The following is a 14,420-nucleotide window of genomic DNA, read 5'->3' as shown; positions in this document are numbered from 1 at the left end:
GAAAAACAAATTTTCTGTTTAAGCAGTGTTTTCGTAAACACTTTTAAAATTCAGTGCATGGTGCCCTCCCCTCCCCTCTGTGGACCGAAGATAAGCTTCCTCCTCAGCAGCTGCTCTTCTAAAACATTCAAACCAAAGAAGAATACCCCAGAAGGGTCTCATCAGTATGAACTCTCAAAACATGCAGAAAGCAACTCGAGGAAGTGGGAATCTGAGACAAGCTGTTATGTTGCCAGAAGGACAGGACCTCAATGAATGGACGGCTGTTAACACTGGATTTCTTCAACTAGATCAACATGTTATATGGAACGATTACAGAATTCTGCACTAAAGCAAGCTGTCCAGTCATGTCTGTAAGTCCACGATATGAGTATCAATGGACAGATATTACTAATACTAAAAAACCAATCAAATGTTCTGCACCAAAATACAGTGACTATTTGATGACTTGGGTTCAGGGTCAGCTTGACAATGAAACTCCTTCTCCTTCTAAGACTGGTGTCCCATTTGCCAAAGACTTTTATGTCTGTCGCAAAGACTATTCTAAAGCGTCTGTTCAGGGTTTATGCCCATATTTATCATCAGCACTTTGATTCTGTGATGCAGCTGCATGAGGAGGTCCACCTCAACACCTCTTTTAAGTACTTTACTTTCTTTGTACAGGAGTTTAATCTGATTGCTAGGAGTGAGCTGACACCTCTTCAGGAATTGAGAAGCTTGGATCGAAAGACAGATAAATGTTTGTTCTAGAACACAGCTATCTTCTTCATCTACTGTTAGGGCTGTCTTATTGCAATCTCTTATAGATGACTAACACAAACTTTAAGAAAACAGGATAAAAAGACACCTGTTGTCTATGTCTACTGATAAAATTGTCCCAAAGGTAGGTTGGCCTGGTAGCTTCAGGGGGAGACCCTAAGAACACAGCCAACTCTGATGTGCTGCGTGACGACTCCTGTTATTGTCACAGTGTCACACCTGGTTGTGCTCTGTAGTGACTAACGTACAGTTTATTAGTTTACTTAATTCTTTTGCTGAAGAAAATGATTCATTGTTTCAGGTGACAGCATAATGGATATTAGAGTTTCTACCAGTAATTTATTAACAAGTTTCCAGAGCAAATTTCCTAACAACACACTCAGATCAACTTGTTTTACAAATAGAAAAAAATTTTTTTATAAGTTTTCTTAACATTTAGAACACTTGTGTCACTTTGGATAACCTTTTAGTTTCAAATTTGTATGCTAGTGTTTTTACAGATAAGAATATATATGTGTATTTTTACAAAATCCATGATTGCAATTTAAATCATCATATAGCATATCTGGTATGGGAGCAACCAATGTTATTTCCAAAATGACTTTATTTTTAAATCTTTATTTGGGATTTTCTCAACACATAAACCTATCTCAAATTGTTAGAGTTTGTGTGTGTCATAATTTTGTTTAAGGCTTCTAAGGATGATGTTATAGATTTTTATTTTGAAATGCTTCATTAAAATTAATTTTAATGTGTAGCTTTTGGGTAAGAGAAAGAAAACTTCCAAAAAATTATGGCAAACTTAGGTCTCACAGCCACTACATTCGTTCATGTTGTTTTTCAAAAGCCTTCTAATTCCAGGTAGATGAATGGAAGAAAGTACTAAGAGTGCTTGAGTTATTTTGTTTTGAATTTCCTTTCTTTTTTTTTTTTTTAACATCTGTATGTTTTTATTGACTTGAGAGTTAATGGTAGTGAAGAAATGCATGAACTTTATCCTAATGAGGAGAACTTAGGGAAAACCACAATAAAAACCACGAAGGTATACTCATTTTATAACACAGCAAAAGATTTTGTGTATTACTTTTTGTGTTTGTGTGTTTAAAGGAGACAAAGTTGGAAGAATAAGTAAAAAAAAAAAAATATTCATTCTGTTCATATCAAAAGGATGAACTGAACCCCAATAGGGGTTGTATCCTATTTTAATTTTTTTTGTAGCAAAACTTGGGTTTAATTTCTATTGGGATAAAAAGAATATTCCTCCTTTAATGAAAAAAATGCCTTTTTTTTTTTTTCTATCATTTGGTTCCTAGGATTTTGTGTTGTTTAAAATGTGTTGAGCCACAAGTACTATATTTTTACACAAATAACACTGCCAACCTTCTGTTTGTTTGCCAGCCACTCCCTCCCCTCTGCTTCTGGGGTATTTTCTTAGGCACACTATGCTAGTTTTTTTTTTTTTTTTTTAAACAGCAACATGTGAAGGAGGATTGGCATAGCAGCCTTGTGAGGATGTCTGGGGGGTCAGGAGTGGCTGGCTAATAGACATATTAGCCACACGTTATTTATATAAAAATATGGTATGTTGGAAGACTTGCCAGATAGGCAAATCTTTAAATTCATCAGCATTCTGTGTTTTAGAGTTGTGATGTTTGCAGAGTCCTTACCAACCTCCTGATGGCTTTGATAAAAAGTTAAATTTGATAGTAATTTTTTTGGGTTTTTTTGCTATTTATTTTTACTATTTCACTAGACTATGAAGAAAAGAATTGTTAGGAAACTCCATCCTTAATAACTCAACTTCAGTAAATTCTTAACTATATACAGAATTTTAAAGGAAATAAAACATTTCATCTAATTTGGCCTGGAAGCATATATCACCGTTTGAGTGGGATAATCACTTATGAAAAAAAGAGAAAAAGCCCTGTATGACACATTCCACAACCAATTGTTTTTAAGCTTATCCAAAGGCCCCTGTCAGCCTTTCTGTATATTTACATTCATCAGTTAGGAAAAAGAAAGCCAGTTTTTAGATGCCACCTAGAATGTTACTCTCAACTGTATATTAAGTTTTGTTGGCTTTAATTTCCTATGTCCACAAGGAATGAACTTACGTTTCTCAATTCTAGGGTTGTACTTTCATCATCATTTCTAATAATTCAAGTATTCTCAAACAAAGGGGTCCCCATTTTTCCCCCATTTATCTTCGGTGATAGAAATCCTCCCTCTCTTCAAGACTATGCCCCAAAATGAACCAAAGATGGTCACATACTAGAACAGAAGTAAAGGCAACTTATTAATGGAACATAAATCAAAAGTCTGTTGGTAATTTGAGATTCACAATTCCACTCAGTCCTTTTTTTAAAAATAAAAACATTGTTAGCAGGTTCCCAAGCCAATCTCACTTAAATAACAAACAATGCACCTGAATGGTAGTGTTAACATTATTTGTTTATATTCAAGTTCAGGGAGTCTGGTAGAAGGGAAACTAGAGAAAGGGGAGAGGATGGCACTCTTCTGACTTGGCTTAAGGGCCAACCTGATAAGAATTGAAAGAAATCAGTTTGTCCTTGGCTCCTCTCACTTTTCATTTATCTCCCCAGTGCTCAGGATTAGCGCTAACCCAGGTTCCCTGTCCCACAACACCACTTCTCTTCCCCTCCTAATCCGAAGTCCTGTCCTCTCTAACCGATCTCTGCTCCTCACACCTGATCACTGTCATGGGGTAGAGAGTGCTAAATTGTGCAGTTAAACATATGGTGCTTTCATTTTCAGGACAGTGATGTGTAGACATTTGTTTAAATATTGAGATTTCCAGTTTTTGTGTTGACCAGCCAGAAGTATATTCTTCTTCAGACTGAATAAAGTCATGTCATAGGGCTGCCAGCTAACAAAGTATTTCATCTTAAACATGTAGAGCCCTGGCTCACTCCAATGTTACTCAAGAAATCCAAGTCTGTATTCACCATGACTTTGTTAACAACAGAGACCATTTTTCTAGTAGTGCAGAGGCAAGAGGAACAATCTCAGTGGTGATTTTAACTTTTGCAAACATTGTTGAGGTTTCCTGATTATTGTCGACCTTCTTTCTGAGCAGTGAGGTTCTGCTAAAAGTGGAGCTTCTCAAGCATAGCATCAGTACCTCATAAGCATCAACAAATCAGGCCCAGAAAGTATAATACTAGAAATTTGCTTCTAAGTAGATCCAGGCATGGTGCTGGTGCTCCCCCTGCCTTGTCAAAGGTGCTGTCTCCTGTCAGTGTGAGTGAAAAATGCTGGCCCAGATACCAAACACTGAGCACCTTCAACAGGGATGTTACTTCTTCCTGACATTCAGTTCAGTGAGTGGATCTGATTTTCACTATTGTCAATTTTGGCAAAGTGGTAAAACAGTAGTCATTTTCAGATTTCCTGAGTTTTGGTACTTCAGACAGTAAAGGACTTTTGATAGTCACAGGGATGATATTACCTATGGTGGCAGTAATTTTACTGAAGCAACTGCATTAAAATTCACTTGCATTTTCTCTCATTATCAAATTCTATTCCAAACAAGTATTCTGTAAATTGAAATGGATTACCAATGTATTATATAGACTTGCTATAGAACAACATTCTATGTTTGACATCAAAAACAGTTTACGTAAGTTAGTCTTGGTTACCTTCTAAAATATTTTTAAGTGTTCTTTACACTTAAATTTATCTATTTTTCTAAGTCAGTTAACTGTATTTTTAAAGAAATATTTTGTATCTACTTTTGTAACTTCATCAGAATAAAGTATATTGAAAAAAAAAAAAAACAACACTTCAGGGCATGGTACCAAACCTAACTCTATGGAGAAACACTTCTATCAGATTGGTATAAGCTCTTCTGCCAAAACAGCAGACACTGGATTTTGATAACCCATCAGTTCTCAACCAAATAGCTTTTGCTTCTGAATAAAAAATTTAGAAATATACAGGCGATGTCAAAGTTAGATGTACTTAGGTCTTGCTCTGCAGAACACTTTATTATAGCAATTCTACCTATCTGCTAATATCGAAAACATCTTGAAACTATTCTATTACAGAGTCACCTTAACAGTGGAAAGGAACCCTAAGAAATCATCTGATAATTACTGGAATTGTTTTTTATTTTTTTAACAATTAATTTGTGACATTCCGTGTAGTTTTAAATCTGCTATGAAAACACACACATCTAACCTCTATCACACTTAGACCAAACCTAGTCACTACATACCAAGATTCTCGAAACTATTATTACTATGTGGTGTGTCAATACAATGGAGAGCTATACTCAAAGAGGTTATTAATTCTTGTAATGCCCGTCTGAGAAAACTAAAAGATTCTTCTATAGGGAACCAGTCCTGATTACTGGGCTATGAATTTAAACTTGAGGGAAAAAAAGATTATGGTTAAACAAAAAGAACTTCTTAAGGGTGAGAGACAGTGTTGCCAAGATACACTGAGGAATCTCCCTTTCTTTAAAATCTCTTTGAAATAATTACAAGTTATATTCAAACCAGAAAAGAAATAAATAATTTTATTACATAGCCTTTTATAATTTTTATCCTAAAATAACTCTAGCTCATTAGTCTTAATTATCTAATGAAAATTCTAAAATTTTTCATTACTGTATACTTACTGTCTTTCACATTGGAAAGCGGTATTACTATCTAAGTACAAATATGGCTAAGAATAAGAAAAGACAACTTGTATACTGTTTGGTTTGCAATGTTTGCTTCTCTGTGCCTTCACATAACTTCTGGTTCTGTATCTCAACGTTGCTAATCCCCAAACCCAAACCCTTCTTTTTTCCTCAGCAAACCTGCTTCTAAGAACCTTATCAGATCACATCTTTAACAAAGATAATTATCTAATTTACATTAACATTTAGGACATATCCACCCATGGGTTAATTCTACAATTATCTTCTAACAATTATATAGAAATTAAGCCCTTATCCTGCATTAATAAAACCAAACCAATTGCCGTCAAGTTAATTCTATTCAGGGAGACTCTACGTGTGTCAGAGTAGAACACTGCTCCATAGGGTTTTCAACGGCTACCTTTTTTGGAAGCAGACTGCCAGGCCTTTCTTCTGAGGCACTTCAGGGAGGACTTGAACTTCCAACCCTTTGCTTAGCACCTGAGCATATTAACCATTTACACCAGCCAGGGACTCATGAATTAATATGTTGATGATGATGTTGTTGTATGCCATCAAATCCATTCCAACTCATAGCAACCCTATAAGACAGAGCAGACCTGCCCCATAAGGTTTCCTAGGCTGAAACCTTTACAGGAGCAAATTGCCAGGTCTCTTCTCCTGTGGAGCAGCTGGTGGGTTCAAAACACTGACCTTTCAGTTAGCAGCCAAGTGCTTAACCACTGCACCACCAGGACTCCTTTACATTAATACAGCAGGCTAAATTTTACAGCAGAATACAGAGACCCCTGCATTAACACAGTAGGCTGAAATTTAGAGTAGAATAACACACTTCATGTTCATGTGAATAAATTATTGTGTCCACTGAGACTGATGATTTTTTTTTTACATATATAACATAACATAATATTAACAACGATGTCTTAAAGCAGTCTCACTTACATGCAACAAAGCCAGTCGCTGTTCCGGACGAAGATGACTAAACTCATCGCTGAGGACAAACTGAATTGCTACAAATACATAAAACATAAGTTTTATATAATGAATTCAAGTTTTAAAACCACTCTCATATGTATTATTTCATTTGATTCCAAAACCCATCTAAGGTAGACATGACAAACATCTCTATTTTTACAGTGAAAGAAAATAATCAGAGGTTAAGTGTTTTGCCCAGTCTTACGTGGCTAATAAGTCACTGGGTAGAGAATAGAAGTCAGATCTTTAGACTCTAAACTCTCTAAACTGTACCCATGTGTGAAGAAGTATTTTTTAGGTTTCATGCACACATAACCTCAAAAAAAGAATGATTTTAGTAAATTGCCTTAACATACCTAGATCTTAATATATTTAGAAATTAAAAATGAATACGTACCATAAAAAAAGTTACTTTTTCCAGATCCATTCCTGCCCACTACAAATTTCCAAAAAGTACATGTTATTTTTTGTAATAACCAATAAAATTAAAACTATCAAATATTAAAAAATTTACAAACTCAACTTTCTAACATGTATCTTAATATTTAAAATTAAATACAACAGAGCAGTAAACAAAAGAAACCAATAAACAAAAGTTTTACCCACCATTTGAGTATAAGTCTCCTGTAGACTTCAGATAGTTTTTTTTTTAAAGAAACTTATTCTTTTGCTCTTTCCCAATTGTTTAAAATTAATAGAAATAACTATAATACCTGGCCTTCATAATTTATGTTCATCACAATACTTATTCTAGTTTAATTATAAATAAGAAAGTATTTTTAACAATTTAAAAATCACACATTGCTAACATTCTAATATACTTAAGTAATCATTTTAAATTCTCAAACTGTTCACATGTTAAACTGTTTATGGTCAACCCTATAATATCGTTTAGTCTCACAGAGCCAAGTCTAGACAACTATAAGGCACTTTTAAAAAACTATCTCAATTTCAAAATAAGCAATTCTATACATAAAAAAAAATCAAAAGTTTCTGATTTAATAAATATTTGAATTTTTTTTTTACTTAGCAGGTATTTCAGAGTTAAGAGTCATGAATAACTGTGCCAATCTCTATATTAACCACAATACCATGAACAAATTAGCCACCTAATTCTAAGTTATCACCTTTAATGCAAAGTAAAATCCTAAAGAGATAATTTACGTTATGCCAGAAAGTAAGGAAGTACTTGAAAATAAATAAATAAAAAGGTATATAATGAAGACGTACGAGCCAGCTTGAAAGGGTCAAACCTGAGACAAAGTGGAGCACCAACATAACTAAGAACAGTAATGAATTATAAATCATTGAGAAGAAAAATAATCCATGAATCCATACAGACAATAAAAAGATAAATAAAGGAGGAAGCGGGATTCTTATTTATAGTAGAACACTAAGCGCCAAGCGCTAAGTGCGAAAGGAGTACTAGACATGGAAACTCATCACGTGTAACCACCAGAATAAAGGGAAGAATGCTAAATCTCTCGGGACATTTTGATGAGGAGCACAGTATTTGCACAGTCCTAAGGTGTCTCGCCAAATTACTTGTTAGCTACACGGGGAAAAACAGTAACTATACAGAAACATAAATCTTCACAACTGGATCAATAAAAACATCGTGATAAACGGAATAAGATCGAAGTTGGCAAGGATTTCATTTTACTTAGATCCACAATCAACCCCCAAGGAAGCAGCAGTCAAGATATTAGACGACAGACATACTGCATGGCGCAAATCTGCTGCAGAAGACCTCTTTCAAGTGTTAAAAAGTAAAAATGTCACTTTAAGGTCTAAGGTGCGCCTGACCCAAGCCATGGTGTGTTTTCAATTGTCTCTTATGAAAGCTGGACAATGAATAAAGAAAACCAGCCACGGACTGATGCCTGTGAATTATGGTGTTGGTGAAGAACACTGACTACACCATGGACTGCCAGAAAAACTAACAAATCTGTCTCACGAGAAGTACAGCCAGAAAGCTCCTTAGAAGCAAGGATGGCAAGACTTCATCTCAAGGACTTTGGACATGTTATCAGGAGAGGCCAGTTCCTGGAGAAAGACAGCATGCTTGGTAAAGGAGAGGGTCAGCAAAAAAGAGGAAAACCCTCAATGAAATAGGCTGACACTGGCTGCGACAACACATTCAAGAATGACAATTGTGAAGATGGTGCAGGACCAGGCAGTGTTTCGTTCTATTGTACACAGGGTCGCTATGAGTTGAAACTGACTTGACAGCACCTAACAACACCATTAATATAATGGTGCTGCCCATGTTCCAGTTAGGTTGACTGACCCAGAAATGTCATTTATAGAAATTTTTTTTTTTAATCTCCAGTGCAGGATCTAATTTAGGATCAGGTATTGCATTTGTCATGTCTCTTTTAATTATTTCCATAGGCGGCTAGGTGGCAAAAATGGTTTAGCCAAAATGTTGGCAATGTGAACCTACCCAGTGGTGCCCTGGGAGACAGTCCTGGTGATCTGCTTCTGAAAGATCACAGCTCTGAAAATCCTACAGAGCAGTTCTACTCTGTACACATGGGGTTGCCATGAATCAGAATCAACTCAATGGCAACTAACAACAACAATCATTTACACAGCCTTTGTCTTTTAGAACATTGTTATTTATGAAAAAAATAAGTGATGTGTCCTCCTGAGGGTAGGATATCTGGAGGCACATGATGCCCCTCTACCCCTTATTAGTGATAATTACTTTTGATCACCCAGTCAAGGTGTTGTCCAATTTTCCACCGTATGTTGCTGTTACTGTTAGATGCTGTCAAGTCAGTTCCAACTCACAGGGACCCTATGTACAACAGAATGAAATACTGCCCAGTCCTGCGCCATCCTCAAAATTGTTGTTATGCTTGAGCCCATTGTTACAGCCAGTGTCAATCCATCTCATTGACGGTCTTCCTCTTCTTCTCTGACCCTTTATTTTGCCAAGCATGATGTCCTTCTCCAGGACCTGGTAAGGACTATGATATACATAACTTACTCTAAGGGAAAAAAAAGTGTGTGTGTACAGAAGGATTGGGAGAGCAAGTGCAAATGATAAAGCAAATACGGAAAATGAGAATAGCCGAACCTGGGTAAAGGGTATAGGAGTATTCTCTGTACTGTTCTTATTTGTGTAACTTTTCTGTAAATTTGAAATTATTTACAAATAAGCTAAAAAAGATAATTTATCCTTAAATATTTCAAGCAATAATCCACTTATAAATAACTGAAAAAAAAATTTTAATTCTCTTTTAGAATTACTCTTCTCCATAAAGTAGAACATTATACAGCTATTTTAAAGGATGTTGAAGAGTAATAAGGAAAGATATACTCAAGATTTATTCTGAAGAAAAAAAATAATAGATTACCAACAGATTACACTATGAACATTTTTATTAAAAAAAGGTGGGGGGCAAACTCATGGATGGAAACCCTGGTGGCATAGTGGTTAACTGCTACAGCTGCTAACCAAGAGGTCAGCAGTTCGAATCCGCCAGGCGCTTCTTGGAAACTCTATAGGGTAGTTCTACTGTTCTATAGGGTTGTGACGAGTTGGAATCGACTCGACGGCAGTGGCAGTGGGATACTTACGGATGTACACAGACTGGAAAGATATTCAGGCAGACCCAGTATATATATCCCCCCAGATTCGCCCATCCCAATCCAGGTCTTGGCTGCCTATCAGTGGACATCCTCAGGCCCCTAACATCTCTGGTTATTTCAGCCTGCCCTGGGGATGCATTCAGGTCATATCTGTAAAGACTCAAAAAAAGGCTACTCCCTGGAGTAATACAATCCGGAAGTGGGGAAATTAATGCCTGATGTGGTAAACTTTGACCAATGAAAGACAGGGGTCGGCAAACAAATTCCTCTTCTTCCTTTCCCATTTGACGGTTCCAAAGCATGACAGGTCCACAAAGTCTTTCTGGAAATTATCCAATGTGACCACAAACCAGCTGTGCCTTCTTTATAAAGCTGTGATCAGCTTTTCCCCTCGCTCTTGCCCTCAGACTGCACCTCGCATTAAAGCGTTGGCAGCTAAGCCTGCCTCAGGCTCTGTTTTCTAGGAAAACAAGGCTAACACAAGTATAGACCATTAATATTAAGAATGACTATCACTGGGTAGAAGGATTAGTTTAAATTTTCTTCCTTTAGTTTTTCTGCTCTTCCATAATGCTCTATAATTACCATAAAATAACCTTAGAGAGTTATGTTTGGCACATACACCAAACATTTAAAGATCAGCTCAGAGATACCTGTCTTCATATCTTGCTGATTTTTTTTTTTTGAGACAAAATCATTTAGCAATCTAAGTGGTATGTTTTCACCAGATATTTTTTAGGGCCAACCACTATGAATGACTTTTGGTCTTTCTTACATTATTAAGATACCTGGATGTGTTGTTACATATTTAAAGTTGTGTATCAGGTTTGTTTTAGTTAAAACAACATTTAAGACAATTTTCCTATGTAAAAATGACTACCAACAATGCTAGTGTTGCAACCAAAGTAGCAAAACACAGCTCTCTGACAACAGCTAAGACAATAATAATAAACTGTTGTTCTTAAGTGCCGTTGAGTCGATTCCAACTCATAGCAACCCTATATACAACAGAACAAAACACTGCCTGGTCCTGTGCCATCCTCACAATCATTGCTGTTTGAGTCCATTGTTCCAGCCACTATGCCAATACAGCTCGTTGAGGGTCGTCTTCTTTTTCACTGACCCTCTACGGAAGATTCTACAGACTTCTGAGTAGAGTCTACAGAAGTAATTTAATCAATCTAGATAAATAATGGTCATTTTACAGGTCATTTATAAAACTATACAAATGAAATACTAAGGTATTTATTTCTACCGTGTAACATATCTGGAGCCCTGGTGGCAGTCGTTAAGGGCTTGGTGGCTAACCAAAAGGTCTGCAGTTCCAATCCACCAGCCGCTCCTTGGAAACCCTATGGGGCAGTTCTACTCTGCCCCAAAGGGTCACTATGAGTTGGAATTGACTTGATGGCAAGTGGTTTTATAACATGTAGAAATAATATAAATCTAGTAATTGTTCATTTTTCTCCATTTCTAGAGATTTTCTGATTGATGAAAATCAGAAAGCATCTATAATCAAAATGTAAGCAAAATTCCAGTAAAACCAAGCTATCTTTATGGCACATCAATTCAATTAACTAAATTTTCAAAATAGCTGGAGCAGGAAGAAAAGCATGTTTTCTTTATTTCCAACTACAAGGTTGCAACCAATGTATGGAGCACAGATAAAACCATTACATTAGAATAAAGGAAGTATGATTCTCCCAGGGTCTTCTGGGAACATTACCATCCACTGATTTTCTACATAAATCGTACCTAGTAATGAGGACACTGTATGACAAAACTCTGTCAACAGCATGTGTGTTTAGAAGCACTCATTTCATCTATCCTTTAAGAGTTGAGCAGACAGAAAACTTTCATTGGCTGTATCAGCAAAATGGACATTATATAATCTGAAGACTAAATATAGTATAATGGCAATCACTATTTAGTCCTTTTTCCTTACATTTATATATGCTTTCTCATTTAATCTTCCCAACAGCCCTATGAAAGAGATATCATTGTCCCACTTTGACAAAACAGAAGCTTCTCAGAGAGTAAAGTTTCAAACAGAACTGGGATTTCTGAACCCCATTCCATTATACTCCAAAATTTACACTCTTCCCACCAAGCTCTTAGACATTATGACAGGAAAAGAAAAACTGACAATCTAATTTATGACTAAAGAATGATCACCTGTGAAATAAACAGTGAGCATTTTAACAAGCATATGACATATATCAAGAACAGAATGGCTCAAACACTGAATTTAGTTCCATTCAGTCTAAATTTAAAAAATAGTTATCTAAGCTACTAAAACACACTTTCACACAAATAAGGTCACTCAAATAAAAATGAGTAACTTACAACTGTTTTACCCAAGAATTTTAAATTTACAAAATAAGCAATTCATCAGTGCAGATAAAGGACAAAGAGATTACTTCAAACAGATAAATGCATGCAATACTGAAAGACAATTCCTGTCTCCTCAAGCCAATAACATGGTTTGAATGGACAGAATTTATATGGCTGTATACATAAATCTGATCTAGTAAACCAGGAACACTTACCAATAACATTATGCTTTGAACTGAAGGGATCTACAATTGTTTGATCTCTATAACTTCGAAAACCCTGGATAATAACCTAATAAGTAAAAGAGATATTTTTGAGAACGCACACAAAAAGAAATAATTTCTAAAGTAACTGTTTTTCTTTTTAATTTTATTGTGCCTTAGGGGAAAGTTTACAGCGCAAATTAGCTTCTCATTCAAAAATTTATACACAAATTGTTTTGTGACATTGGTTGCAATCCCTGTCCATGTGACTGCACCCTCCCCTTTCCACCCGGGGTTCCCCGTAATTTTTTTTTTAAAGTAACATTTCTTTCCATTTTACTTTCTCATTTAACGCAAGTTAGAAAACTTTCCATTTTTTTCTATAAGAAAAAAACTCATTTTGGAAAGTGAAGATTAAAAATCTTTTTAAAACACTCCTTTTGTCAGTAAGCATTGCCAATTTTTTGTTTTTAAGAATCATAATTAGTGACCTATTAAGGAACTCTCAAACTCAAGTACCCTGCGTAAGCGTGACTGGAACACGCAACATTACATCCTATTGTAAAAGTGTATCATGGAGGCAGACCGGTCCCAGCTTTCCTGACTCCAAGCCCAGTGAGCGCTCCCTTCAGTCAAACATACCACCAGCCAAAACCAGTAAACATTCCAAAAGAGTCCTTGGAGTCCAACAATCCAATAGAAAACCTTTTCCCAAATAGCGTGAATTGGCTCATCTTTGTGGTGGACTCCTGCGCGGGAAGACCATTTTGACAGAAGTGAACAACTGAGTGAGGCGCTCCACCTTCTGCAGGAATGAGGATCCCCTTTTACTTCTCCGGTAAATCCGGGAGCCGAAAGGTCCCCGGTTGCAGCCGACACCCCAAGGGGCGCCCCCGACAGGGGAGACCGACTCTCCTCACATCCCCCCCCCACCACAGGGTTCCTTCGGGGCCATCTCTGCAGGATAGCACTGCCCTTCCCGCCCCCGGGCCGGCCGCCAGCCAGCTCTGAGCCCTCTCTGCCAGCGCTCCCGGCTCGGCCCCTGCCCCCGCCGCCGGCCCCTCCACACCTCCCCGAGATCCCGCTTCCCTCAGAAGAGACCCTGCGGGGGGGTGGGGCGGGCCGGGCTGCAGAGGAGCGCGCCCCAGTTCTCCGAGCCCCGCGACCCGGACGCTCGCAGGCCGGGACCTCGCTCCCTTCCCCCACAGGCCCCTGTCCAGCCTTGGGTCCACCGTTCGCGCGGAGAAGAGCGAGGCCGCGGGTCGCACTGCAACACCCCCGCCTCAAGGAGCGTTCCTCACGGACCAGCGACGGGCCAGGCGAGTGCGCAGGCCTTACCTGCTTTATGTACATTGTTCCGCGCCCGTAGCCAGGGAGAAGGCCTCCCTGCGGAGCAGTACCAGCACGGTGGCCGTAGGGTCAGGTAAGGCGCCTACGAGACCCCTCCCCCAAGGCGCCGCTCACTCCCCTCCAGCCAAACAAAATGGCGGCGCCCGTGGAGGCGGAGCCCGCGCCTCGGGCAAAACCACCCTTGCGGCCACCACAGAGTGTAGGAGGAGCTCGGGTCAGGTCGCTTTTTCTTTTTAGCAAAACGAGTCTTCTACAGCGTTGCTCGGTGTATTTCATTTGATTATTTAAGTTCGTGGCTGAGCCTTTCCTGTGACCTAATCAAATTTCATTCGGGGAAGCTTTGGCCGTGAAGTTGGGCCGTACCCCCTCCGAGCATGGAGTCAATGGTCTCATCCACATGGGGGGAAAGCTTCGGCGCCAAAGCCAAGTGTGAGACTCTGAGGGCCAGTTGCAGAGCGGGCTGGCAGCCACGTGATCCCGGGTTGTTTAAAAATGCGGACTCCCGAGCGGACGCCGCCAGTCATTGAACTCGG

At 38.2% G+C, this 14,420-nt stretch overlaps 1 protein-coding gene and 1 pseudogene across 1 annotated transcript in view; one reads left to right on the top strand and one right to left on the bottom strand.

The window, feature by feature from the left end:
• The window catches only part of SMC3 (structural maintenance of chromosomes 3), a 43,718-nt gene extending 29,682 nt beyond the window's left edge, over window positions 1-14,036 (bottom strand). The window contains exons 1-4 of the mRNA XM_049855222.1: window positions 13,876-14,036; window positions 12,550-12,625; window positions 6,798-6,836; window positions 6,368-6,435 (exon numbers count right to left, since the gene is read on the bottom strand). Of these exons, the coding sequence (XP_049711179.1) occupies window positions 6,368-6,435; window positions 6,798-6,836; window positions 12,550-12,625; window positions 13,876-13,890 (198 nt within the window). The 5' untranslated portion in view covers window positions 13,891-14,036. The remainder of the gene's footprint in view (window positions 1-6,367; window positions 6,436-6,797; window positions 6,837-12,549; window positions 12,626-13,875) is intronic.
• On the top strand, window positions 58-737 carry LOC126059948 (MOB kinase activator 1A-like; annotated as a pseudogene).
• Window positions 14,037-14,420: the final 384 nt, after the last annotated feature.

The sequence above is a fragment of the Elephas maximus genome, chromosome 16 (assembly GCF_024166365.1).
Source record: "Elephas maximus indicus isolate mEleMax1 chromosome 16, mEleMax1 primary haplotype, whole genome shotgun sequence".
NCBI classification, from domain to species: domain Eukaryota; kingdom Metazoa; phylum Chordata; class Mammalia; order Proboscidea; family Elephantidae; genus Elephas; species Elephas maximus.
This window is presented reverse-complemented; position numbering and strand designations above follow the sequence as displayed.